General features: G+C 42.8%; 1 protein-coding gene and 1 long non-coding RNA gene across 18 annotated transcripts in view; one reads left to right on the forward strand and one right to left on the reverse strand.

Moving 5' to 3' along the window:
* KCNMA1 (potassium calcium-activated channel subfamily M alpha 1) overlaps positions 1 to 27,925 on the forward strand; it is a 546,631-nt gene that overhangs the window by 224,326 nt on the left and 294,380 nt on the right. For all 14 annotated transcript variants that reach the window (XM_083440310.1, XM_083440306.1, XM_083440312.1 and 11 more), the window contains exon 3: positions 25,127 to 25,188. In XM_083440310.1, the coding sequence (XP_083296436.1) occupies positions 25,127 to 25,188 (62 nt within the window). The remainder of the gene's footprint in view (positions 1 to 25,126; positions 25,189 to 27,925) is intronic.
* LOC310677532 lies at positions 3,593 to 27,621 on the reverse strand. Of its 4 annotated transcripts, XR_014511238.1 has the most exons (5): positions 27,435 to 27,621; positions 24,038 to 24,139; positions 20,211 to 20,297; positions 9,684 to 9,875; positions 3,593 to 3,674 (listed from the first exon to the last, which is right to left on the reverse strand). It is a non-coding gene; the product is annotated as an uncharacterized lncRNA (long non-coding RNA). The 4 variants fall into 4 exon arrangements; XR_014511240.1 differs by lacking the exons at positions 3,593 to 3,674; positions 9,684 to 9,875 and adding an exon at positions 16,528 to 16,668 and having other exon boundaries at positions 27,435 to 27,619; XR_014511241.1 differs by lacking the exons at positions 3,593 to 3,674; positions 9,684 to 9,875 and adding an exon at positions 19,608 to 19,655 and having other exon boundaries at positions 27,435 to 27,619.

Below are 27,925 nucleotides of genomic sequence, written 5' to 3' on the forward strand. Positions count from 1 at the left end.
GAGTACATCTCTCTGGGGAGACTGGCTCCCAGGTGGGCAAGGCAGATGCTGGAAGGGTGGTGACTACATTTACGTCAGAATCTGAGGTGGAATACAGCTGAGCAAAGTGAGAGTGCCAGCTGGCTGCTGTGATGTTATTAACAATGAATGAGGGGGGTCTTAGACCTGCATTAATTAAATTCCAAAATTTCTTGTCGTCACGGGTTTTAATGGCCACTGACAGAGCCGACCAGCGTTCTTTCGCAAAGAGCAATTTCTTATGTTGGAGCAGCTTCTTATAGTATGAACGAAATTGGGCTAACTCCCTGATTTTGCTCTGAGTGCTGTCTGCTTTCATGTCTGACTGGAGAAATCTAAGCCTACTTCTGCACTGTTTGCATTCTTGGTCGAACCAGGTTTGATTCTTCCAGGATAGAATCGCACGGGAAGGTTTCGTAAGCGAAGGGAGCAAGTAGACTAGAATTTGCTGGAAAATTGAGAAATGATTCACATTCGTTGTTAACAGCTGAGCTTTCAGGGCTAGGATCTCAGGGGAATTTAGGAGGACTTTTATGTCTTGCTCCAGGTAGATGTCCCACTTCTTGCGTCCGGGGGCCAGGGTCGATGAATCCTGGGGGTGTGGTGAGCTGGGAGGCCCCAGCTGTGTGTGGTGAAAGGAGATGGCAATTGGAAGGTGGTCACTTTCGGTTCTGTTGAACACATTGAAACAGTATGCCTCATCATTAAATGCTGAGGAGGACCAGATGTAATCTATAACACTTGCCCCTCTAGATCCTAGAAAAGTATAGTATCCCCCGGACCAGTCTTTGGGTGTGCCGTGCAAGCTGTGCAGCCCGCAGTTTATAGTGAACTCCAGCAGTATGATGCCAGCCCTATTAATGGTCTTGTCCTGTGAATTCCACGTAGGAAACCACTCCTCTTCTATGAATAATTGCGACTTATCGGTGAATAAGCTTATATCTGCTCCGATTCTGGCATTGAAGTCCCCCATTATAAGGATCTCTGACTTTGGAAATTCAGCCCCAGATTTATCTAGAATGAATCTTAGATCCTCCCAAAGCTGATTTGAGTGAGAGGAGGAGTAGGTAGATGGATTGTACAAGTTTACACATATGAATTCCCCAAGCGAGCTGTTAGTGATGTGCAAAGTTTGAATGTAATTACTCTCTAACCAAAAGATAGGAGAGATATTAAGCTGAAGCTCCTGCGAAACAAATGTTACCAGGCCTCCACTAGGGCGCCCATACAAGTGTGTTTTGGTCGCAGGAATCACAAAGGCGTCATAGCCCGGTAGGGATGGGGGGGGTGAAGATTCTAAGCACCAGGTCTCTTGTATACCCATAATCTGGAATTTCGCTAAAAACTCTTTCATATCCCCGTCATCCTGTTTGGACGTCCATCCTGCCACATTCCAGGATAGCACATTAAAGCAATTTGAGGAGGGACTATGTGCTAGTCAATTGCTCTGGTTGCTGGTGGGAAGGACATTGCCAGGGGTCTGAGACAGCTCCAGGCGAGGTACTACCGAAGGTATCGAAGGGGTGGTGAGTTGATTGATGTGACCAGCAGGGTCTTCAGTAAAACCTAAGTTGTCTCTTTGCACAGTGGGTTCCTTAACGTTTATATATTGGCTTGAAAAGGTTGCGGATAAATGAGGTTCTACCAAAAGAGGTTGACTGGCAAAGGACGAGGATATAGAGTCATTTGACTGGACCGCACTGAATGAAGACTCCAGGTCAGGCATAGAAGAATAGGACATTGACAGATTACCAGGATGAGGTGTGTTTGGCGCGTTACTCTTTAAGGCGGAGGACGAGGTAGTTGATTGCAGATCTATTAGTAGAGGTGAAGGGGGTCTGCGTTGCGACGGTGTATGAGGAGCTTCCGCCAGGCAGACTGCCAAATCATCCGTTATTGGAGTCCCAGTATTTGGCAGGGGTTTCTGGGGTGTTAGCCCCTTCATAACTGGTTTCCTTTGATTTAATAGGTTGCTATGTCCAGGATTTGAGGAGATTTTCTCTTGAAGTACATGTGTAAGATGCTGCTTGAGTGTATCAAGCCTGTTTATAACTTCCTGCTGTTCTACTAATGGCAACTCGCCATAGGATGAAATAAGGTCCCTCTCCTCTGAGATATCCAGATGGCTGGGCCCGCTTTGGTCATGCTTCTTTGTTGCTGGAGTAGATAAACCAGGAAGCTTGGGCTGAGAGGGAGGGTGAGGTTCCCGGGTGGACAACTTGAGTTTCAAGACTGAGTCGCGCCTGTCTGGCGGGCAGCTACCTTTTTGTACGGTGCTGCGGAAGAGAGGTTTAATCCTGGTGTCATTAAAGACTCTTGTTGGGAAGATGCCCCAGGTGGCCAGAAACGCTTTACGCCTAACCAGTATGGAGGGAATTTTTGGAGACTGGAAGGAGAGCAATACTTTTTGGAGCCGATGGTGGTAGTTTAAAAGTTTCACTGTACTGAGGTCTATTAGCGGAGGCCAAATCTGAAGGAGTTGCCTCAGATGATCTTTGACATCTCTCGAATTATTCCACCTTGGGGACCTGGGGTCCCTACTGTGTATAGTTAGACATATTTTGTTTGGTTGTAAAATCAGAGATTGAGAGTCCAATTGAGTTTTTAGGAGGTGACCACCAGTACCACTTTCATGTCTAATAAGGGAGGTATACCTCTGTCCCTTTAAATCCCTCGGAGGCAGAGAGTGGTTGAGCTGGAGCTCTAGCAAATGGGCCTCAAGCTTTTGGTGGAGATTATCCACCTGCATGGAGATCCCATTTATGCTCTTAAAGATGCAGCGCAGGGTCCTGGTTATTAATTGGAAATGATCGAGTCCCATGCCATCGCCGAGGGCCAACTCGGGCTCCCCCTTCGAGGTGGCTCTCACCTCTTTGTCATTATCGTTGGCATTATTCGTTGTCTTCGAGTTCACCCCCTCCACTTCTATATCGGCTGCGAGGTCAATTAAAGGACTAAAACGATTGTGAGTTTCAACCATGTAGCTAACTTCCTCATTATTTCTATTACAGTTAAGAAAAAAAGTATCAATCTTGGACTGTTTGGGCCTCGGGGGAGGCATTGCCTCATCCAGGTCCCTTGGCCGCTTGCCATGGCCCATAGTGGAGATTAGAAGCAATATCCACAATAATTGGAAGTATCCTAATACACCTTAGAGAGTATTGTAGGAAGCAGGGGAGTGGAGAGCGAAGAAGAAAGAAAAGTAAAGTTCGTTGCTTACTTACAATTCTCAGTCATTTCGGTTCAATGTCTTAAAGGTCAGACTTAGCAAGAGTTATTTTTGTGAGTATGCTTCTCTCCATTTTACCTCTACTATATATTCTATCACGGTGTCCCCCTGCTCAGCGCTCCCTTTCACGAGCCGTGTGGAGTGTGTGTGTCGACCTGGAGTCAATCCCCCCCTAGCTGTTTGTTTGGCGGGGGGGGCTACTCCAACCAAACTGGACCCCTTGCTCGGATTATTAGGGATTTTCCTGGGCAGGAAGGTATTTCGGTCAGATGGCCTGCTAAAGCCTTGCTCTCAAGGAATAAGGTCTTCCCAAGTTCTGGTGTATCCCTGTGTCCTTGGTTGCCCTTCATTCCTGACTTCTGTCTTGCTCTTCGCTCCTGTTTCCTGGTTCGTCCTTCAGTCATGGCTTCTGATTTCAATGGCACTACTAGCAATGGAGAGAGAGAGAGAGAGAGAGAGAGAGAGAGAGAGAGAGAGAGAGAGGTTTGGAATCCTGCATCACCAACAGGAGGGGACACTTTCATCCACCAGAAGTATCCCTTCCTCTGCTTGAATGAGTGATACGGGGCAGAAAGTTTTCCCAAACAAAACATTTCCCAGTTTGCTTTGTTTTTCTGTGAATTGTTCCCCAGTCTGTAAGTAGCAGTGAATGGGTGTCAGGCGGTGAGCCTAGCAGTTTACTAAATGTGAGTAAAATAAGCATGCTAAATTTGAACACTCTCCAGGGCACTGAGAAATGTTCTGATGCAAAGTACCCTTGAATTTTAATTTTCCAATTCAGTCCCGCCACCCACCACCAGAATATCCTCATCACTGTCTCCACTCACCTGCCCCTGCTTGCTTCTCCTTGCCATGGAAAGCCAGGCTGCCTGCCTGATATCCAGTGTGTTACTTGCAGCAGGGTGCAGCTGGGCACAGAGGGGGAAAGAAAGCGGAGCCAGAGTTAGGAGCAGGAACCTCTTGGTTGCTGTTTGCATCCACTTCCCTTGTGCATGCTTATCATGCCAGATGCCACCCTGCAGTGACCAGGCCTCATGCTGCCCCAAGGCCACAGAGGAAGCGCCGCCAGCCTGGTTTGGATCAGAATCTGCCAGGGCCACCTTCATAAACAGTCAACACTTGGCAGTCCCCAGCCAAACTCCCAGTTCCTGCCCCCATTGCTGCCAAAACACACCACTGCAATGGAGCTCTGGTGCTCTTAAGTTCCATTGTGAGGATGGTGGCAGCAGCAGCAGACCAATGAGAAGGTGGGAGTGATAAGCCACACAACTGGCTCATTTTAAAAAAAGTGCTCTTTTAGCAGCGCAAGTCTAGGCATTGGGCAAAAGATTCCTGCATTTGAGGGGTGGGACCAGATGACCCTGGCGGTCCCTTTGAACTCTATGAGTCTATGTCTACTCAGAAGTAAGCCTGAGTGCAATGGCACTTCCCCCACTAGGATAAGTATTGGAGAGGTGCAAAGAAAGCCTGGCAGAGTTGAATGGAAATGTTGCACTAGGATGGCTGGATCAAAGTCTATGAAATTGGAGACACCTTTTCTCTTTGTAATTAATAGCCCATCCTTCAGTGAATGGTCCCAGGGCAGGTTACACAAATACCGCCTTTAAAACAAAACAAACCCAAAACTATTAAAATCACAAAAATACAACCAGAAGCTAGCTGGTAACAAAGTTAACAAAACAGCACCCCAGAATAGCAGTGCAGCAAAGAGGGACAACACCTAGTCAGGGAACGGCTATTAATTTCATTGTGAGGGTGGATGGCAGGAACCTACAAGAGGAGATCCCATTCAGCTGTGTGGATATGGGATATTTTGAAGTAAGGGGCACTCATTCTAAAAGAAACAATTTTGCGTGCTCTCTCTCTTTCTGTTCCTCCATCTTGCTTCCTTCAGAGTGTCAGAACAACCTGTGACAAACACTCGGAAGCAGGCTTTGGTGTTTATTTTTGCACTAAGAGTTCTTGTGCTCTGTGATGCTCTGCTGGCACCCCCTTGCGATCAAATGCCTCCTGAAGTGCCTCTGGTAATGAGTTTTTGTTTAGTTCCTGCCAAAGCTACATGGAACTCTCTCTCTAACACACACAGTTACTTTGAGTGCCTGCTTTTATTTATTTTTATTTGCAGTATGTGTGTGGAGTTCTTTTCATGATGAAGGTAGAATTTCTAACCCAGAGAAATACTGGATCTCAAATGTCCCTGAAAATGTCATTTTCTGAACTGGATGTCTCCCCTTTGACTCTCAGAGCAAGCGAGTCTTTAAAATGGATGGCAGGAGGATGTAGCAATGTTGTTTGGATTTGCCTGCTATGTAGATTTCAGATTATTCCAAGGATCAATGACTGAGCCCTTCATTATGTGGAAGAATAAGATGAGCGAGTTTCATAAACAGTCCTGCAGAACTGTAATTCATAGCAGGATCCTATATTTATCTACTCAAAAGCCAGTGCCATTGAGTTCAGTATAGGCTCCCAAATATGTAGGCATAACACTTCAGTTTCAGTCTCACACAAGTAAATGCTGTGCTCACCAGTACAGAACTGAATTGACAGGCTTGCACTTAAGACTCTATTCATCTTAAAATATTTAGTAAAATATATAAATGCAAAGTGGGATGCAGAATAGGAGGAGGCATAGAAATGGGGGTGCTCTGTGTGCAATGGCTAGTTGGAAGAATCGGGGAGGGAAAAGGGATGACGGTAAAAATAAGGAGTTCAATGGGGAGTTGCAAAAAAAGGAGGAGGGAGGTTGCGTGGAAATGGGGTGAAAATGAAAGAGGTTGCAGATAGAAGGGGTGGTGGCTTTGTAATTTGGCATAAGGTCAAGAGGGTGCTTACTAGTTGCAATGTGTGGGAGGGGGAAGATGCAGGTGGGTTACCACAGTCTGGGAGCAAGGGAGGGTGGTTCTGGAAAAGGAGCAGGGAGAAGGAGGCATGGTTGATGGGGTGGGAGGTGAAAATGGACACAAATTAGGTGGGAGAAGCTGGGACTATTTCTTGGCTGGGCAAGTAAAGTGTCTTGTAGGGAGGTTGGCGAGCTGAGCAAGCAGTGGGCCCAAGCGCCCCCGCCCCCACGTTGAACATATTATCAGGTTTGTCCAGCTGTTTTTTGTTTGATCAGGAATAGGGCAGCTGTAAAGCACAGTCTGAGGGTAAGAGGAATTAATTGTACACATAAAGCAAAGGAGAGTTTTTGTGTAATTGTGTATGAACGCAAGGGAGAATTCAGGCTACGTCAATAAAGGAGTGCCCACATTTTAATTAAATGTACTGGAGGGCGAGTGAGGATGGATTTGCCACACAAAGAACTGGTACAAGTCCCCTTCACATGTCCCGATTCTGTGTGCAGCCAAGAAGCAAGGTGGGGCTGCAGGAATGAGTGCTTTGCCTCTGCCCCCTTTTTGTTGTTCTGGCCCTCCTCTTGGAGCTGAAGAGCAGCTTCCTAAAGTGAGCTGCTTCTTCTACTCATGTGCTTTTGAACCCGTATTTCAAGGGTTCTAAAATGCATGGGGAGCCTCTAGAACTCTTCCCTTGCGTATTTAGTTCACACAAAATCTGAACAGAGCTATTGCTGTGATGAGGAGGCAGGAGCACGTGGAGAGTGAAGGATTCCCTTGAGTCGAATGTGAAAGTGGATGAGGGATGTCAAAACAGAGCTGGCACAAGTACAGCAGAAAACTGGAGCCAGGGATAGCTGTCAAAGCCAGAGAAGTGGTTAGGCTGAAACAAGAGAGCAAGGTCACTGGTATGATCTGGTCCACAGATTTCCTGCTTCCTGTTTTAGTGCTAAGCTGAAAATGTCAGTCATAAAAACCGAAGACACTAGATAAAAACCACCCCAAACTTAAGCTGTCTTCCCAGTCTAGCGTAGACTTCCTGGTGGCATGTTGCTTAAGATTAATGATGTTTCAGTTTCAAGTCTACAGACCATTTGAAGGCAAATGTGTTTCTCAGCATGGAAACACAGAGCGTAGGTATCCAGTGCTGCAGAGCTGGCACTCTTTTTTCATAGTATTTTTGCTTCATCAAGGAAGGAATAATTCACCATTCCTTAAAAGCATTTGCTGCTGAATTTCTGTGTTGGATCAGGCCTCTCTGTCCAAGGTGGAGAAGTTTCACATCCATTCCGCGTGTATCAACGTGCCTGCTCTTAGGGGTGTAATAGAAACAACTGCCGTGGCGCCCCATTTGCAGCTATAGTTTCACATTTGCTTCAGTAAAAACTGTGCAAGTATACTGAATATGGTACCAGTAATGATGATGGCAAGACACTTTTTGGACTTGATTTCCTAAAAATCCCACCTGCTTTGTTGTAATCATTATCTCTCCTCCATGTACTTATATTATGCTTAATATTTTGAGGTTGGAATCTCTCCTGGTATTCTGCCAAGGATGTATTTTACTGGAAAGACTAAATTCTACTAAAGCTTAATTTACGAGGCAAAAATGTCAAAGTGAAACACAAAGCACTGGGCACCTGACAGCAGAATGTGAGCATGACTCAGGGCTTTTTCTTTTCTTTTTGAGGCTGTGCCATACAATTAAAAATAAAATCGATGGAATGATTTAATCTTTTTGACACCCTGATCCTAAATGCATTGGCCGTGATCCAGAGCTCTGTGTGAGCATGGATCTCTCCCTGTTTGACAGCTTTGTACTGCACAAAAGCTTCCCCCTTCCTCTTGCCATAGACAACAGTTGGAGTGCCTGACATGTGTTCATGGGGGCTGGACCACAGCCATTTGCTCTGGAATTAGTTCTTTGGTTTCAGCAGAACTTACTCTAATTATAACCTGCCTTTCTCCTGTTAGGCACTTGAGAAACAACTTCATGAGATCCTATTGGGTTCAGAAAAAGTGCAGTCCTTTTGAGACCTGGTGTAGCATGGTGTCTCTAAGAGAATGAATTGGGAACCAAGAAGTTCTTGGTAGATTTTCCTAGCAGTTAGAGAAGCCAAATTGAGTAGCTTAGCCTAGCGGTTGGTAAGGCTACCCAATTTGGCTACTATTGACTTTAGTTTTTACCTGGCATCACACCTAAAATATCTACCTCCTTTGAAATACATGGTTTCTCTTTGTTCCTGTTTTCAATCTATTAAAGGAACCGATCTATTTTGCCCAAGGATGGAAGCAGAACTGAGTAACAGTTGGCTGCTGTATTTGCAGACATGGGGGACTCAGCCATCATGTGTTTCTTCTTCCCAGAAGGCCACGGTGCAGCTTGGAACCTGAAAGCACTTCCTTTGAATGTCTGTTAGCTCATCCCACACTCCATCTTAAAAGTTACCAGATGCAGATATGGATGCAGTAAAAAACACCAGGAACCTTTTCCCACCTCCATCTTGCCCAGGGTTTTAAGCATCTAGTTTTATTAAGAGTTCTAGGGAACACTAAACAGTAGTGAACAGTATTTTGTTATCTTTCGTATGAGCTAATAAAAAGAATATCTGAATATGGACTTTTGGAATTTTTTCTTATAGCAACATGTTTACCTTTGCTCTTTGAGATAATAAATGTGAAGCAGTATGAATAACAAAACTGCTATATTATTGCTGCTGCTGTTTCATTCATAAACTTTACTACTTTTAATTTCATTTAGTAAATAGTCACAAGCTTTTTGGCCACTGCCTCATTTCCTGGCCTTGGCAGTTAGTATTAGTTTTAATCTGGCATTTCCAGTTGTCCGTGATATGCCGGGAAATTGATAAACCCACATATTTAGCAAGTGCACCATCAGTCGTCCACTGTTTTGCTATTTTGGCAATTGATTTTCCTTGTTTAAAATGAAATCTGCCTTTCTTTTTCATCTTCGCTGACATAAATGTCGGCAAAGACGCTGTGTTTACATTTCTTAGTAGAAATATTCTTTTGGAATTTCTTGTTTAGCTAATGGCTACATTATGTAATTGGAAAAATGAATAATATTGAAGCTGATCATAGACTCTGAGGTTAAGAGTCTTATGATCCACTGACTGAGCTGTTTTTCTAAACTCCAGGTCACATTTAAGAACTAATATAGAGATGCTGTGCAATATATAATTTCCAGATGAATTTTATTTGACGGCTTTACTGTTGTTGCCGTTGAAGGAGGAGGATTTCCTCTCAACCATTTCTTGCTATTGAAGGTTAAGGGTGAAAAGGCCAGAGAAGGAACAGAGAGGAAAAGATTCAGCTGCTTTCTCTTCTTCTACCATCATAGTTTTAGGAACTTACCATTCAGTTGCAAGTTGTCAAGTGTACAGGGTACAACATTTCTTCTTCCATGTCCCGTTGGACTACAAATCCCATAATCCTTGACTATTGGCCAAGCTGGCTGGGTCTGATGGAAGTTAGGGTCCAACACAATCTGGGAAGGCACCAGGTTGAGGGAGGCTGGTGTGGTAGAGAAATAAGGTGAGAATTCCTCCACTCGTGGGACCACTGTGCCCAATGTGACTTACATTGAAATGGTTCCAGCAGCACGTCCAACTCATCATTTATTCCCAACTATTGCTGTTTGTTGTCAGTGCTGGTTTGTTGCTGTTGTTTTTTAACGGAGATCACCATGGCAAATTGCATTTAAATCTCTGAAGCAAGCCTGAGAAATGTCACTAGTCTTACTGGATCTCCTTTGGTTCCCACCAGAAAACAGGCTGAAAAAGAAGAAAAACATGAAAAGTGTTTTAAGAGTCCAAGTGCTAGATATATGATTTATTCCAGGCCTAACATGTCCTGGAACAAAAATCCATCCGCTGGGGAACTATAAATAATCAAATACAAAGTTATACAGTTATTCTACCATTATTCTACCTAGCAGCCATCCCTTTTATAAGGCAATGAATTACTGGAGAAGGAAGTCCTTAGGGATGTGCTATACAAGCACAGAATCCTCTTTTTGAAGGGAGCACAAAGCCAGATTAGGTACATTAATAGTGTTCGCTTCAAGAATGCTCCATTCAAGTAAGCATTATCTTTTCTGGCAATGTCTATTTAAACATTATCAAATGGAACATTTGTTACGTTTCGCCATTTACTTTTTCAGCTGTTAATGCAGCAAAGAATTAGAAGGTCACGGAAAGGTTGGAAATGACGAGATGCCGCCCTGGTTGCCTCTGGAACAATGCCATCTCCTGTCTTGCTACAAATGGGCCCCTTGGTCACTTCTAACACTACTATGAAGTGGAAATAAGGACTTCTGTTGATGGGATTTTGGGGGGGGGGTTAAAGCTTTTTATAGGGACGCGGGTGGCACTGTGAGTAAAACCTCAGCGCCTAGGACTTGCCGATTGTCAGGTCGGCGGTTCGAATCCCCGCGGCGGGGTGCGCTCCCGTTGCGCGGTCCCAGCGCCTGCCAACCTAGCAGTTCGAAAGCACCTCCGGGTACAAGTAGATAAATAGGGACCGCTTACTAGCGGGAAGGTAAACGCCGTTTCCGTGTGCTGCGCTGGCTCGCCAGATGCAGCTTTGTCACGCTGGCCACATGACCCGGAAGTGTCTCCGGACAGCGCTGGCCCCCGGCCTCTTAAGCGAGATGGGCGCGCAACCCTAGAGTTGGACATGACTGGCCCGTACGGGCAGGGGTACCTTTACCTTTACCTTAAAGCTTTTTTATTATTTCATTTTATAATGCATGTAAAACAGAGGAGACTATTATAACAACAGACAAAACTTAAAAGATGGAATGTTGATGATTACTGTACACTGTAATTTGCCTGATTATTATTATTGCACGTATCAGTCAGCCCACATTTTTCAAGAGTCACTAAAAAAAAAAAATTGATATGAAACAGTGAGTAGAAAATTCAAGATATATTTGTGAAAAGAGACTGGTACTCAACCCCTCTCTCCCTGTGATCTTAACTGGTTCATAAAGCCAGAATGATTCATATGACATAAGGAGCCATTTGAATTGCACTAATATTTATAGGAGAAATTATTAATACACTGTATTCCATTAAGCGGTCAAGCAAAGGCAAGAAGCGAAAGTCTTGGGTGGAGTTAATGCGACACTGAGAGGTTCTCCGTGTATCTACGGCATATGTATATTGTGTGTGGCTGTGTTTGTGTCATTATTTCTCACACTGGTACTTTATTATCATTTAGTGAAGGTCAAATGTCTCTTTTCTGAAGACCCAGTTACCTCATTGACTTTCTAGGCACCAGCTCACCTGTTGAGAGGATACCTTAATAATAAATGAATTGTGAACTGCAGGCAAGGGGGTGCATGTCAGCAGGCCTTAAGGATTTAAATGCTGAGAGGTTTATTGCTTAAGAAGGGTGGAGTCAGACAGTGGTTTTTAAGATAGTTGAAGATGGTTTGATAGAGCCATTGTTACCTGTCATTATGTAGCCATTTCCTTTTGTCCCACTCTAACCTTTGAAACACAGCAAAAACTTGCAGAACCTGTTTGATCAGAGATATTTATGCTACAGGGGAAAATGAGCATGTGTACTATAAGCAACAATGTCTGTATAATACTGTTCCCACCCCCACCCCACCCCCATCACCTGTCATTAACCTACAGATTAATATAGGGCTGCCATACGTCCTGATTTTCCAGGAAATTACTAGGATTTCAGAAAAGCTCAACAACTTTTGGGGTGTCCTAGATTAACAAAAGCACAGGTGTTTGAAGACTTTTGCCACTTGTCAGACTGATTACTGATATCCACTAGTCAGACTGATTATCCGCTAGTCAGACTGATTACTGATATCCAACAAAACACAGCAGCTACGTATCTGTGAAATCCATTTTCTAGCACCCCCTCCCCTCAAATGCAATAAAATTGCCACCCTCAGTTTTCTTGCTGAAAACATATCAAGAATTAGGCTGGAATTCCCTCCCTCTCTCATTACATTAGAACCCTGGGTCATCTAATGAAGCTGAACGTTTGGAGATTCAGAACAGGTAAAAAAGAAGAAGAGAGGTGATAAGTTCAAAGTCAGAGTTAAGTAAAATAATCTTAAACTGTTAAAAACTATTTTTAAAGGCCTGGTAGAAGAGAAGAGATTTCCCCCCTGGTGGTGAAAATACATTATAGCAGGTGCCAGGCAATTCTATTTGGGGAGAACATTCCACAAATGGGGCCACCACCAAAAAAACCCCTCACTGTTATTGCCACCCTCTGGGCTGGGTGGATGTTCTTTGGGTCCCGAAAGAATATATGAAACTAGGGAGAGCCTGGATCAAGATACAATACAGTGGTACCTCGGGTTAAGAACTTAATTAGTTCTGGAGGTCCGTTCTTAACCTGAAACTGTTCTTAACCTGAAGCACCACTTTAGCTAATGGGGCCTCCTGCTGCCGCTGCGCGATTTCTGTTCTCATCCTGAAGCAAGGTTCTTAACCCGAGGTACTATTTCTGGGTTAGTGGAGTCTGTAACCTGAAGTGTCTGTAACCCGAGGTACCACTCTAAATGTTAAGGCCCTGCAGATACATGACTCAGCATCCAGGGTTTGGAGAAAAGAAAGGGGGCGGGGAAGCCCGTTACCCAGAATTGTTGAGAAAAACATTTGAGGGTCTCATGCTGGAAGCTCACCTTCTTTACTAAGCCCCTGCTGTGCTTGCTGGTTTTGTAGGGAATTAGGGAGAGTGCATTCAGCCTCATGGCAGACAGGGGAGAGCAGAACTGCTCCCATCCTCATCGGGGATTATTGCAACTCGGATTTTAGAAGAGACATACGTGTGTGTGTGTGTGTGTGTGTGTGTGGTTGCTTGTATGACAAGCATTGCAGAATGTTTGAAGACGATTAAGGTAACACACATGCACACGAAAGCTTATACCCAGAACAAACTTAGTTTGTCTCTAAGGTGCTACTGGACAATTTTTAAATTAATTTCTTCATGCATTTGCTTGGCATATGAAGTCTTAATTGCGGAAAGGCATGGTGGGTAGGCAAGCAAACACACACAATCTTCACCCACTCCACAAACTGTGTATAGGCTTTATGGTGGTTTTCTTGTTCTCTTAGGCAAAGTTATCATTTTTTTTCTACAACCCTAATGAAGAGAGAAAGCTGCTTTGCGAAAAGACCTTCTAAAACTGACCTTCAGACACATTTTATTCAACTGCCTTACCAGCAGATTTCCTACTCTTAATTAGCCCACTCTCCCTTGATTAATTCAGCAATGTAGCAATTCAGTGTTTGCTATTTCAGTTATGTGATCAACAGTACACTGTAATTATTCACGACTAATTTAACTAGGGCATAGTAAATGTATCTCCTCTAGTGTTTATTTTCAAGGAGGCTTACTTACTATAAAAAATGCTTCCCTTAAGTCAGTGAGAAAGGTTTCCCCCTTTAGTAAGAACCAATGGAGTGAGCCGGTTATGGAAGAATCATTCTGTTCATACATTTTTGTTGTTTCCTAACTGAGCCTTCCTGGCTCACAGAATATGCTCTGGCTAATGAGCATGAGCACCTCTCAAGCACCTCTCAAGACTGAGGCTTGCAGAAGGTGTTGAGTTGGCAACTGGATGGATGTCATTTGTGGATTCAGCCTGTGTGCTACTAACCCCCCTCATCCCTGATCATTGTTGTGACAGCTCAGGCTGATGGGAGTTGGAGTCCTAACAATGTCAGTGTTACAGACTCCCCATTCCTGCCCATATGCCATACAGGTTAGACTTGCTCACTGCCCTGAGTTGGGTGTTTCCATTTCCTGAGATAAGCCCTCTTCATATACTCATAGCTCACACAATGGGGGAACCGAAGGGGCTGGATTCCCTGGTCTTGGCCCCTCTGCTACACCTCTATTAGTCTGGTCTCTCTACTGACCATGTGGTGTGCATTGCAGTGCTGTGCATTATCTCAGTCGTTCGGATGCCTTTCCAAAGTCTTGGACAAAAAGTAGGCTTTCAACCAAAGACCCATTCTGCATATGTGCCGAATCTCTCTTTCTCCCCTGAGCTGTTAAAATTCTGGGGGAAATGACAGTTGATTCATAATTCATCTGAGCGTTACAAGCCAGGCAGATTTGTGTCCTGTATTTGTATTCTGAACCAGGCAGTGATGAAGTTCAGCATGGAGGAAGGTGGCAGAATCCATAGAAATAAAGAGACATGTTTTGCATATCCCTTGTAGTTAATGATCTTAAATTCTGCTTGCTTTTCAGTACTTCACAGTAGTGCTGCTCATGTGATATTCAGACAAATACAGGTTTTGGAAGGCCATCTTTACAAGGCTTGTGTAAGATTTGAGGGGTCCCTGGGCAAAGATGCCCTAAGTTGCCCCAGTGCCCTCTGTTGATGGATTGTGGCTTTACCTGGCAGTGATGGCGGATGGCAGCAAAAGCAATGCTCAGAGCAGCATGAGGTGGCTGGATCTAGCTGCCATTTAGTTCCCACAATGTTTGTAAGTGATGCTACACTTTGGGCATTGTGGGGAACAAGACCTAGCTGCCTGGTAGCCCAGGGCAAGTGTCAGGGACCTAATGCTAGGGATGGCAGAGACTGTGGTTTGGCCCACATTTTTAAGCAGACTGAACTAATTAGCGCCACCCAGACCTATGTCTAGATTGAAACTAATACATGCGATCATCTTTCAAGTAGAGACCTTTAATCTCAGGGTTGTGAGTTGTGTTGGGCAAAAGATTCCTGCATTGCAGAGGGTTGGACTAAATGGTCCCTTCCAACACTACAATTCAATGATTCTATGATCTCCAACATTTGTGATATATGTCTCAGCTCAGAACATGTTCTAAAATGCATAAAAATAACACATTCAATGTGTTTAGAAAGGAATACATTGGGTTAAAATATGCATTAAAAATAGATTTTTAAATTTAAATATGTTTTATTATGATAGCACATAAAATAAAATACTTTTAATATAAAATATTTAAATATGTAGTGTGCTAAAATACATATTTAAATGCAAATCTTTTGTATTTTTCTTAACACAACAACAACAACAACAACAACCCAGAGTTTAAGATGGAAACAGGAGGGAATGGAAATGAATGAACACATGAGAAACAATCATGGACCAAAGACAGACTGATTCATTCATCCCAACCTACCTCAGACCATGGCAGCTTGATGCCATCTGCTGATGCCAGGCCTATATATATGGGTATTTTTTTTCTCCTCCACCATCTAGCTTTTAAACCCTACCATTGAACTTCATTTCTTTAACTGACAGTTTTAGAGGACCAACTTTCCTTCCTTGTGGTATTTCCGTTTGGAATCTTACAATGAGTTTATTGGATTGTTAGAATTGATTCTGAATATGCTTAAATCACCCAGCATCACACGGGAGGAACCCAGCATAGCTGTACTAGAGATTAGCTTTCATGCAGTTGGATTTTCCCAACTTTCTCCCTACGCCCCTGCAAAATGTCATGCCCTTCACATATCACTTAGCTAACAAATGGCAATAATTTGGATGGAGAGGGTGGTTGTTGGAGCGTGGATAAAACAATCCACTTTTAGTAAGGTCTCTATAAAGAATCGAAATCAAGAATTGTCTCTGAAAATATAATAGTAATTCTGAGTAAATTCCACATGCTTCCCCCCTCCCCAACACATCCAACTTTAACTTGGGTATACAAGTTATGCATGACCCCCTTTGTCTTACATTGATTTCATTGCAGCCAGTATATTTTCAGCCTCATCCTAAAAGGGACCACAAGGGTACCCCCCCCACACAAACCCACGACCCTGATATCAAGAGTCTCATGCTCTACCAGCTGAGCTAAATGTTTTAAGCACGGCCTGCTGGATTTATTTCCAGATAAGTGTGCATTGAATATCAGCCTAAACATGCATAGAATCAAGTGTGAGCCTGAGTTTTCAAGCTGAGGCCACAGCAGTGTTATTTATAACTTGTTTCGTGAATATATTTGTTGTGAAAATTATTTTGCTTGTTTGAGTGATTGCAAAGAAGCTACTCTATCCATGTCTACAGATGATGTTTGCACAAGGAGTACAACTTAAATTTCTGATCTTGATTATTTGCCATTTTCAAAAGCGGCAGGGTGCAGGTGGGTGTCCTGTATATAATAATTTCAGATAGCTTGAAAATTTGTTGCAGGGGGTCAAAACTTTTTTTAAGAAGCAATGTATATATCTTAAGCCAGTATATTTCCTTGAACCTCTGGTTGAGTTTAGCAAGTGCTTAATATGGTCTTGTAAAAACCACTTACCTAGTTAAATAGGGTAAATATTTTCTTTAGGCAGGATAGCCTTTTTTTTTTTTGAGGGGGGAAATGGTTTCTTTTTAGGAAAATTAATCTGGGCATGTGACTATCATAGGCATGTGTCAGTGAATAAGCTAGTAAAATGTTATTGGACTCATTACTTTATTTATAAGACAAAAGCTGTTGCGCTTGTGGGGGACAGCTGCACCCCCCCCCAATGTGTGGAAATCTGCACAAGTTTATTCTTTCAGTGGAGTTGGGCATATTCATCTGGTCCTGTGCTGAAGGTGGTTCATTGGGTGCCTGGAAAAGAAATTTAGCATGTTGTGGTCTACTCCTCTAAGAATTTACCACGGTTAAAGACTTGTTGAAGAACGAACAAAATTAGTGCAACATATTGTTTGCACATAAAGCTCATAAGAAGTAACAGCTTGTGAGAATCTTATATGGGGAAACGGTGAGGACACTTATTGGATATAGTTCAGAAAATTGAAGAGCTTTCATACATAAACCTTAACTCGTACACATTAACGTACACATTCCTTCTCTCTCTCTCTCTCTCTCTCTCTCTCTCACACACACACACACACACACTCTGCAGAGGAGTGTTCTGACCACTAGATGGCCAGTCTAGGAGATCAGAGTGACAATGACCAAAGAGTGTAACTGTAGCATCAGATGTGTCATGTTTCTCCAAGTGGACGCAGAGTATTTGCTTCACATCTTCACCCTTAGATAGTATCTTCTGCCCAGGCTCTTATATTAAAGATTTTTTTCAATGAATCCGGGGACGCTTTTCAACTTCAATGGATTTTGCATGGGGACTGATTTGTAAATCCAGTGAAGTCTGGTAACCTTATCTTTTATTCTTCACCCATAGCTATCAGCGGATAGGTCTCCTAGACCTCCTTTCACACCAGTAGTTGTGGGCCGTATGAGAGGATGGGACCATTGTTATAGTTACAATAGAAAACAATCTGTAGAATCTTTTTCTCTCTAGCAGCAACATACTAAGAAAGAATAATATGGCTATGTGCTTCTGTACTCACTATCACCAATTATACTCTGGTTGAAATGAAAGGCAGGCTAGGTCTTATTGCATTATGAAACAACTGCACTTCATTGTATTCAAGCAGAAGAACTTTATGTATGATTCCCACTGTCTTTCTGAGTTTAGATTATTTAATCTAAGTGGGGGCTATCGGAGGTATGGATGGAATTTTCTGAAAATCTCGACATGGAGCTTATCTGCATGGATTTTTCCACGAAGGGGTTTCATTGAATGGTTTTGCTAATAGTACAACAAACAACTCTTCCATATTATATGCATTATTATACACATGATACGTATAATTTTATGTGCATATATACTCCATTTTTAAAAAGTATGCTGCATATAAACAGATGCCTACAACAATTAATGTAACTGTGTAAAAATACTTAGTGTTAATACTTATAAAATTATGCTGCAGAAATTTAGTCCAGCATGGGGCTTGACTCATACATATTATACATTTTCCACATGTGAATTTGGCTATATAATTTTGTGTATAATTAGCTGGGCTTTTAAAAACGAATAAATAAACAAATCCTGATGTATCACAAGTGGTTTGGACCTAAGCAGATGGTTGATGAAGCAGTTGAATATGGGCATGACATAGTTGGGTTGGAACAGTCAAATCCCATGGACAAATCAGGTTAAAATGGATCCCTCAGACTGCATTCCTCCTGATCTACAGCTGAAAGCTGTGGCTATTGATGCCTTCAAGATGAGAGGGCTATTTCTCTTGTCAAACCATTGGACAGCAGAAAAACAATACTGGAGTAGCATTTCAGTCTCTCACTTTGCCAAGATAACTCAGAAGAACCATTGAAGCGAGATTCAGTCAGGCATATCTTCACATGCAGCTATAGAGTATGTATCACCCCAAAACAGGGTTAAGACTCCAATGAAATGTTTTATGTCACCACAATGCAATTCCCAGGATCCTCTGTGAGAAGTGATGTCTGTTACATTGGTACAACTAAAATAAATTATGTAGGGCAGATACATTCCTCAGCCACTTGAAGAGCGATGTAACAAGCTTTTTAAACACCAAGTGGATTGGTAATTCAACATTACAGCAGAAACAAACTCATAGCAGGAGCAAACTATTCCAGAAAGATTTGTTTTGTTGCTAATTAAATTGCAACTTGCATTGGCAAAGCTCTCTGTACGTCTGTTGGTCTGCTCGCTAGGCATTTTCACACAACCCCCCCCCCCCAATTAAATTCAAATACACAATCCAGCTAACAGATGGGAGTGTCTTTCTTGTGGATTTGCCATTGACTAGAATGCTTTGAAAATGAGAAAGTAAATGGAAGGCTGGGCTGCATACACACTAACCTGATCGTAGCATAAACATACAGTTTTTTTCAATCTGGATTCATGCATGCTCAGCCACATTTGAAAACCCTCCCCTTGATTAGGTTACCCATGCCTTTTCTTCCCTGCACACGCTTCAGGTAAATGAAGGAGGAAGTGGTGATTGCAGTTTTGGTATATGCCCACCCGCAGTATCACTGGGCAGGGGTAGATAACCCACCCACCATTGTCAGAACCACCTACATCTGTTTTAAAATGGACATATTGAGGGGAAACGCAGACTCAAATCTGCAATGTGCTTTTATTTCCAGAGTGAAACCAATTTCTCAAGAAGTGCTTTTCAGGGGCAAAAAAATATGCAGTAGATCTAGACTGTGTGTGGACTATGTAGGGGGGGGGACTACTACAAGTACCTAGTCTTAATGGATTCTATAATAAAATGTTGTTTGTACACAGCCTTGACATTTTTTCTGTAGGTTAGCAGGGAAAGTTGAACATATAGCAGTAGAAGTACAGCATGGTCCTGTTTTTCAATTTTGCATGGAATTAAGGCCATTGAGTTGAGTGGGCTTGCGGCCAGGAAAGCGTGCATGGAATTCCACTCTACATCAACTGTCTTATGCAAGGCATACTTATCAGAAGTGAATCCCACAATATTCAGCGGGGTTTACACCCAGGTCAGTGTTCATAAGGTGGAAGCCTTGTGCTGCAGTTCAAATTCCACTTAACCTGAGAGTAAATCCCATTGAATGCAATAGGATTTAGTTTGACCAAACATTCATAGCATCTAACCTCCTTAGGTGGGCAAGAAATGTATTGTGCAGTTTCATGTAAATATCCATCCTATCAGGGTTCCATTCTTTGTGTTCCTTCCTTTCCTTGCCCTTCACTTTTTCTTAGTTCTCTGGGTTATGTATATAGCACACTAAAATGAAGAAGAAATTGCTTTAATTTGCTTTCCAGACGAGCAGTTGCACTGATCTGATGCACTGTTTTGGGTTACTTTTATTTTCTTTTAATGCTCTTTTTGAGAGTAGGTGTTAAACCCAATGGGGCTTACTTCTGAGATGATAGATTCAGGACCATTTTTTATTCTGGATTAATTAATCTAGAACAAAATTGCCCCTGGCTCCATCTGTGATCAACTAGTTCAGCTCTGCACTGGCATGCGACATCCCATGCAGATTATTTCCCAAGGGAATGCCTTCCTCAACAGTTTTGCCCACCCCCTGCCTTAGCACCTCACACTCTTCCCATCTTACGATAGGTAGATTATAAAGCCTCCACCAATCTGGTTTGGCCAGGTTCTCTGACCCTGAACCACAGAGGGTCACCTTGACCATGTCAGCAGATGTTGTTTTTTGTGACCTTAGTGTTGTAGGAGCAGTCGCGTGAGCTGCCTCTCCTGGGCTGCCTAAGTATCAATTACGGTAACCATTGCAATGCACCAGAATCAACAAAAGAAGAACACCATTTCTACCTGAGAAATGGCTTTCCTCTTCTTCTTTCAGTTCACCAGTCCTTTTAGAAAGCACGGCTGCTTCAGATTCTGCAAGAACAGCCTGCTCTGTCAAAATGAATAGTAAAGCATTATTCAAATGGGGGCATAAAATTAGAATGAAAGGGCTCTAATGAGGATACAAATCTGGAGATGAAGACGGCTGAATCTGTTGGCGATTGGGATTTTACAAGCATCTTTGTAAATCATTTCTACCCAGCTGACGTGCACAGAGCAGAAAAGTTGTACACCAAAGAACTAATGTTTTTCTTTCGTTAGACAAAAACAAAATAATGCAAGGCCTAGTTAGCTTTTCTGTGGACTGTGCCTTCATGGAGCTTCAGTGTACCATATATAATAACTGTTATCCCCACTTCAGAAAGTGTTATTACACAGCTGAATGATGGCTTGAAGAACAGAGGTTCTCTTTCCTTTGTTTTTCCCCTCCATCTCTCTGGGGAGTTAACTGCTAATTATTCCCTGCCTTGTCTTGCAGTCAGTCTGCCCTCTGACAATGCATTCAGAAACTACGCAGGCCTCAATCCTGAAACACATGCCTGCGAAAGGAACTCTGCCAAAATCCAGTCTTTTCTTCTGAGGAAATGCATTCAAGATAGCAACAGCTATTTTGTAAATGTTTTGGGCTGATAGCCAATCCAGGAGATTGTGGAAGCCATGGGACTTTTGCAGGATGAGACCCACGGGAACTGGCTAGATTGGAAGGATGGGAGGAAAGAGAGGCATGCATGAGTATTTAAATATTAAAAAAAATCAGTGGGGAGCAGCAATTTCCTAAACCTACTAATTCTGGGATTCAACTGTTATCATGAGATGAATGGCAATAGCTCAGTGGTACAGAGAACATCTGGTTTACATACATAAGGCCCAGGATCAGTCCCTAGCATCTCCAGTAGGACTGGGAGAAACCCCTGTCTGAAAAATTCTAGTTTTCTTCAGCTTTGGGTCTCTGTATGTTGTTGGTCATTCCTGACCACTGGGCTAAGCTGGCTGACAATGATTGGAGCTGTAATTCAACAACATCTGGGACTCAAGGTCGATGAACATGGATGTAGAAAATATTGAACTAATGGACCAGTGTTTTGGCTCAGTATATGACAGCTTCCTATGTTCCTCCTTGGCCCAAGACAGGCAGAATTTACCACAATATAAGATCCCACCACACCCACACCCTGCATTGACTATCTCTAAGTATGTCACACACACTTAACACCCTTTGCCGTTTTAACTCATTTCCTGTTTTGTGAGAACATTGCAGTCTCTTCCTCACTGCATGGCTGATTTTGTCGATGGTCCCAGATAGCACCCCACAATCCCCTGGGGCTGCTTAACCATGTTTGATGAAACCTTGAGGCCTGTGTACAGCAGTTCTGAGCAGGGCAGGGGCTACAGAGCTGAAGAAGTTGGCAGGGCATCCTGAGAAGCAGGCTGGTCTAGGTATAGTTGAGGAGAAGCACACATCCCTTCTCTACTTCTGGTCTCCTGGTTGACCTAGTATGACCAAGGAGGATGGGCTTGTTTGCGTAAGGCAGGGGTGAGGAAACCTCAGGCCCAACAGTAAAATGCATCTTTCCGGAACTTTCTATCCAGTGGCTGGAACTCTCACCAGCCCATGTCCGCCACACACAATACACCCCTCATTGTCCCCATGCCACACTCTCCTCTAAAGTTCCTGAACCATGGTCATTTCTCGAAGGGGGATAGAGATATGTGTCTGTTTTCATGGTGGAAATGTAGCCTCTCAAACAAAGGCACACCCATTGTTTTGCTGAAAAGGTTCCCCACTTCAGGGCTTAAGGTATGTAACTGCCAGGCTCCTGCACAGATTGTGTGCCTAAACATTTTTGTTAATGCAGACTGTTTTGTTGACAACATTTTTTTTTTTTTTTTTTTTTAAGAAGGGAAGCATCACTGAGAAATTGTCTACTAGTACTTCTCCAAAGGGAAAATGACCTGAAGGGTTCTGAGTGTGGCGGTTCAATTCTCCATTCTCTGATAGGTTCAGGGTGACCACCAGATATCAGAGAATATTGTAACCTTGGGTTACAAACACCTCGGGTTACAAACGCTTCGGGTTACAAACTCCGCTAACCCGGAAGTAGTACCTCAGGTTAAGAACTTTACCTCAGGATGAGAACAGAAATAGCGCACCGGTGGCAGCGGGAGGCCCCATTAGTGAAAGTGCGCCTCAGGTTAAGAACGGTTTTGGGTTAAGAATGGACCTCAGGAACGAATTAAGTTCGCAACCTGAGGTACCACTGTATTGCTCTGCTGGAAGCCCCTCTTCCTATTTGCACTAGGTCCCCTAAATCCTTTCCTGGCTCATTTGTAATTCTGAGAGATTTCTGTAGGGAGAAGAAAAAAGCCAAAAACTTTTGATTTTAAGCATTTTATTTGTTCGGGTCAATTAAGCAAAATAGAAAATGCACATCTGACTGAGTTACTTTCCTAAGTGGTTGATTTGGCTAAGCAGTTATATAAATCCAACTAATTGATTTAGGGAGTCGAGTGGAAATATTTTTTTCAGATAGGATTCTTTTAAAGCCTTTGTAAACTCATTTGGTGCTCCTCACACTGTTTCAGGTATCTTGCATTAAAAGGGGGGCTTGTTGCAAAGATTCACAAGGCCTTTGCGATTTTTAATAACCCTGGACAGTATTTCCTTTTGGGTTTGATTTCTGTTCCCTACCCGACCCACCCCCGCCACGCATAAAGTATTGATTTTTGTTAGTCTAAGGCAAAGCTACGTGTGCTTCTCAGTCTCAGCAGCAGACAAATGGCAGAGATGTACACAGCTGTCAAATTGGCTCTGACGTCTGTGAGATATATAAACTGTAAGGAGCTGCCTTAAACCACAGTCCATTAAGTTTGTCATGCATTCTCTGCTTTGACTGGCAGCATTGCTTCAAGGTCTTAAAGAAGAGTATTTTTCTCCAAGTCTGCCTACCTGAGATTTTTTTTTAACTGGAGAAACTGGGGTCATTGGTCTGCTAAGCATTTGCTCTCCTGCATGAGTTATGTGCCCTTTTCAGAGAGAGGCATGTACAATTCAAAACACACTCTGGCTTGTGAAACTAGCAATTCCATATGATGATATCTCTACACCACTGGTACAAGTGGACAATTTAAAGATATCAGCAAGGCAAGAGACGTGCAAGATGGACACTCATGTTCCAGGCCTTTGCGTGCTTCGACCTGAGGGTATGTGACTGGGCAAAGGATATAGGCTAGTGAGAGAGACAGAGCATATTCATTTTTATAATTGATTTTAAATCCACTGGTTGAACATACGTTGTTATAAACAAAACATTTCCCCTGTGGCTTTTCTATTCCCCCCTTCGAATATTCTATAATCATAGCTCTGTTATTACCAAGCAGTTTTTAGCTCATTATCATCAAATCCCACATATTTTGCTTCCTTGCTCTACAAAAACAGTTTTTTAATCCCACTTCTACCCAATGGGGAGTTAAATCTTTAGCTACAGCCTTCTTGCATCCAGAAAGAGATTACGGACCAGTACCCTGTACTTCTCTTTTACTCAGTTGTGCAAATAATTTAGCAGCTCTGCCTGTGGTATATTGATTAATGTACACACACACACACACACACACATGCACATACGTCTTCAAAATTCTTAGTTTTTTTTTATTTAATGAAATTTATACACCACTTGATTTTAAAAGTGCTCAAAGCAGTTTACAAAAAGACAAAACAGTAAAATCAAGAAAAAAAACCACAGCCCTGCTTCAAAACATACAAAAGTCCAAAAATGAAAACAGATTAAAATTACCTCATCTTTCTCAGCACCTACGTAGGTTTGTCTGAACAGGAATGTTTTTAGCAGGTGCCAGAGTCTCAGGTGATCATGCTTATGTTCTGTCTGTAGTAAAATCTGTCCGTGATAGTAAATGTGCTGGATTAATGTGAAACCACAAAGAAACCGTTTGTATGAAGCTTTCTTTGTATAATTGCCTTCGACATTATATTATTGTGAACATAATGAAAAACAAAAAATGTAGTTGACCACTACTCTCTCCAGGACGTAAGGACCATAAAAAGCAATCTATAGCTGCCTGTTTTATGAACAGAGTGAAACCTATCCTACATACTTCAGGTCTTTACTGTATTTGATAAAATAGTGTAGATTGGTCACTTAGACAATTACCCACAAATAACATTGTTGTTTCTTATTTACCCCACAAGGTTCCGCCCGCAACCTGTCATACCCTGTTGTGTTCTGCCCATAATCCAATAGGCCACAAAATGGCATACAAGGCCTACTTGGGAATCCTCTCTCAAAATGTTTAAAAGTCCTCTTGTCAACAAAGAGGTTTTCCCAAGGTGGATTAAACAGAGCAGCGAGGTGCTTTGACAGGTCTTAGTGAAAAGTGTGTTCTGCAGTTGTGGTCATATTTCTGAGAGCGCCATACCCCAGGGACTAAAAGGCTTCACTTCCTGAGAAAATACGGCCTTGAACAAAACCCCAAAGCACATGAACATCTACATAAGGGATGTCTGTATGATTCATATTAGGGCGCGGTAGACTGCCTTAGGTTGCAGATGTTAGGACACCATTAAAGGGCAGTAAATTGTCCATTATCGTGTTTATTATTATATTACCACCAGTAGATGCCACCTGGATTTTCTTCTTCAGGCCCACAGATATCTTTGGCAAGCTCTGGTTGTATACATTTCCAGCATTGTCCCCAGTTTTGTCAAGCGCTGCAAGCATGATTCATATTTCTGGTAAAGCATAAGGCAATTAAAATGGAACCATGAATTTTTTTGCACTGTTTTCTCATTCCTGTTTGTTTGAATAATGAATGCCTCAGCTGTAGCCCGTAAAGTGATTGCATTTTCTTCTTCTTCACTTTTGCAGGTTGTCTTAGTCTTCGCTCTTAGTATTGGTGCTCTTGTAATATACTTCATAGATTCGTCAAAGTGAGTATTTTAATACATTTCCTGTTCCCTTCCGCCCTCCCCTAAAGCAATTATGAGACTTTGTATTGCTCCATTCATCTACTTCAGCTCAAAGATTTGTACTCATCACCTGCATATAATAAGAGAAAGGGGGAAAACACTAACACGTGACACAGTCTCCCAGGCTTAAGTTTCAAAGAGAATGGGGGAAGGTCTTGTGTAATTTTTGCCATATTTTTATTTTTCATGTTTTGCTGTGGGGTGACAGAGAAATAATTCCTGTTTTCAGAATATGAGGAATTTAGACACATTTTATTCTTACAGTCAGCAGGTTAAATATCTGTTCACACACTTTTTTTAAAAAAAATGAGTATAGCATGACATAAGACAGGAGGAGACGGGACCTCATGGAAAATTAGATTTGTAAGAATTAAAATAATTGTATGTACTGTGGACCAAATTAGACATTCTGGGTAAATGCATGGCTACAACTCAAGAATGCCACCATTGCAACTAATCCCTCCTCCTCTGCACTACCTAGTAGAACTTCCATCGTATTGTGATGTTATAACATTCCACATTTTACTGCCATTGGCAGTTAATGATGCCGAGTAGGAGCCAGGAATGTGGAACACTGTGACATCGCAACACAAGGCAAGTTCAACTGACATGAGTGGGAAGGACACAGCCATTTGCAGTATCAGTGGCACACTGTGGGCATTATCGAAACCAAACTAGATACTGTGTTGGCATTGTCAGGCCAAACCACATACCGCAATAACTAGTCTGGTATTGCTAATAGAACCTAAAAGTCAATGGATGAATTCTGACATGTTGTTGTTTTTCCTGTCTCTTGTGGAATGCAGAATCCTGAAAACAATATAACATTTTATTTTATGGTTAGCAATCTCCATTGATGTCAATCAAGTAGGATAATACTGTAAATGTGTTTCAGAAAGTGTCACTGTTTCATCACAGTGCCTTTCTTTAGTACAGTAACTCAAAAGGAGCGCTGTGTCTTTATGTAAAATGATATGATTATAATTTATCTTTGATCTAGTTAATAATCACATCTGTAGTCCCACCTGCAAGATGACCTAGCATGGCTATGGTGTTTGCCCGGAACAGCCTTCCCAAACCTGATGTCCTCCTAACGTTCTCAACTAAAAGTCCCATCTACCCCAGCTAGCACAGCCTATGATTGAGGATGATCCCTTCCAACTCTACAATTCTATGACAGAAGTTGGAGTCCAAAATATTTGGAGGGTACCTGGTTGGGGAAGGCTGTTCCAGATGATTGTGTGCACCAAATATTACTCTTAGTTTTGCTTGCTTCACACACAATCCACCGAAAGCAATGCAGCTCCAAGTGTTTTGACTTCAATGGGAGAGACTGAAGCAGGTGGCTAGTTCTTCCATTGAACTCAGTATTACTGCTTCAGTTTGGTTGGATCATGCCCGTTGTTTTGTAGGTTCACGCCTGAGATGTAAATGTAACAAACATGTCGCATACATGCCTCTCATATGGATGTATTTGTCAGAGAGTTAGGATTGGTTGCCCTATAATGTGCGGATGTCTATGTGTGTGTGTGTGTGTGTGTGTGTTTGATATCCTGCTGTCTGCTGTGCAAGGCAAAAAGCAGGGGGAATCAGGTGCAAAAGCCATGGCACCTCCACAGCATCATGCCTTGTAGTGTTCTCCCAGAGCATTACAGCACCCCTCTATGTAGCTGTCAGGGAACTGCCATCGGAGCAGGAGGAGGTGAGAGGGCTCCCAGATGATGGTGGAGAGGGTCCCAGTAGGAGGAGGGATAGCCCATACGCTGGGGAAGGAAATCAGCGTAACACCAGTGGAGAAGGGGAGGAGATAGAGGAAGCGGAGAGGTGGCTCCAGGACTCTTCGCAGGAGACAAGCGGAGAGGGGACAAGTGCTCCATTGCCCACACCCACAGTGCGCAAAAAGCTTTCGCGCAGGCAACGGGGGAGGAGACTGGGCGTCAAGCAGCTTTTATGTTGGAAGCGGTTTAAGAAACGCCCACTGACGGATTCTGCCAGCGACTGAAGCAGCCACGAGATAGGGGGCTGCTCTGTCAGAAAGGGTTCAACCATGCAAGCTAGCCATGAGTAAAGGCAACTTATGCACAAGCAATCCCTAGAACCATAACAGTAGCCCTTGCATTGTATCAAATATTTTGTGATCTGGTTTTCATTTCGAAAGCAGCACATTCAATGCAGTTGAACAAATCACCCTCTCCCAAAATACTTGCCTTTCAGACTTGGCATCTTGACGTGAGCTGGAAATTAGTTGTTCGGGAGTGCCCCCAAAAGACAAAACTCTGTTGTTGGGCTAAAACACCAACACCCTCTTGCTTAGCTTGAGGCCTCCTTTCTTCTCCCTCCTTGCTGTGCTCAGCTTCATCTGTCCTCGCTGCCACTTTATTCTATTGGCTGTGGCAACCTACCTGATTTGAATATTTGTCTGTTATGTCATCATGTCAGATGTATAGTGACATCAGCAACAGACTGATGTTGGTCACCACAGCCCACAGGATTCATCAAGACTGTGGACAAATGAAGCAAAAGTCAGTGAGTTCAAAGGGTGCGGGGTGGTGCCAGGGGAAAAAAAACAGCACCAAAACAATGTGAACATGTCCACAACATATGCAAAAAAATTTCCCCCCTCCGAGAGAAGGCATGTCAACATTAACCAAAAAAAAAGTAACTTGAAGGTATGTAATTAGCTATGGGGTTCCCCCAC

This window comes from Podarcis tiliguerta (genome assembly GCF_965153285.1).
Source record: "Podarcis tiliguerta genome assembly, chromosome: 5".
Classification (NCBI taxonomy): Eukaryota; Metazoa; Chordata; class Lepidosauria; order Squamata; family Lacertidae; genus Podarcis; species Podarcis tiliguerta.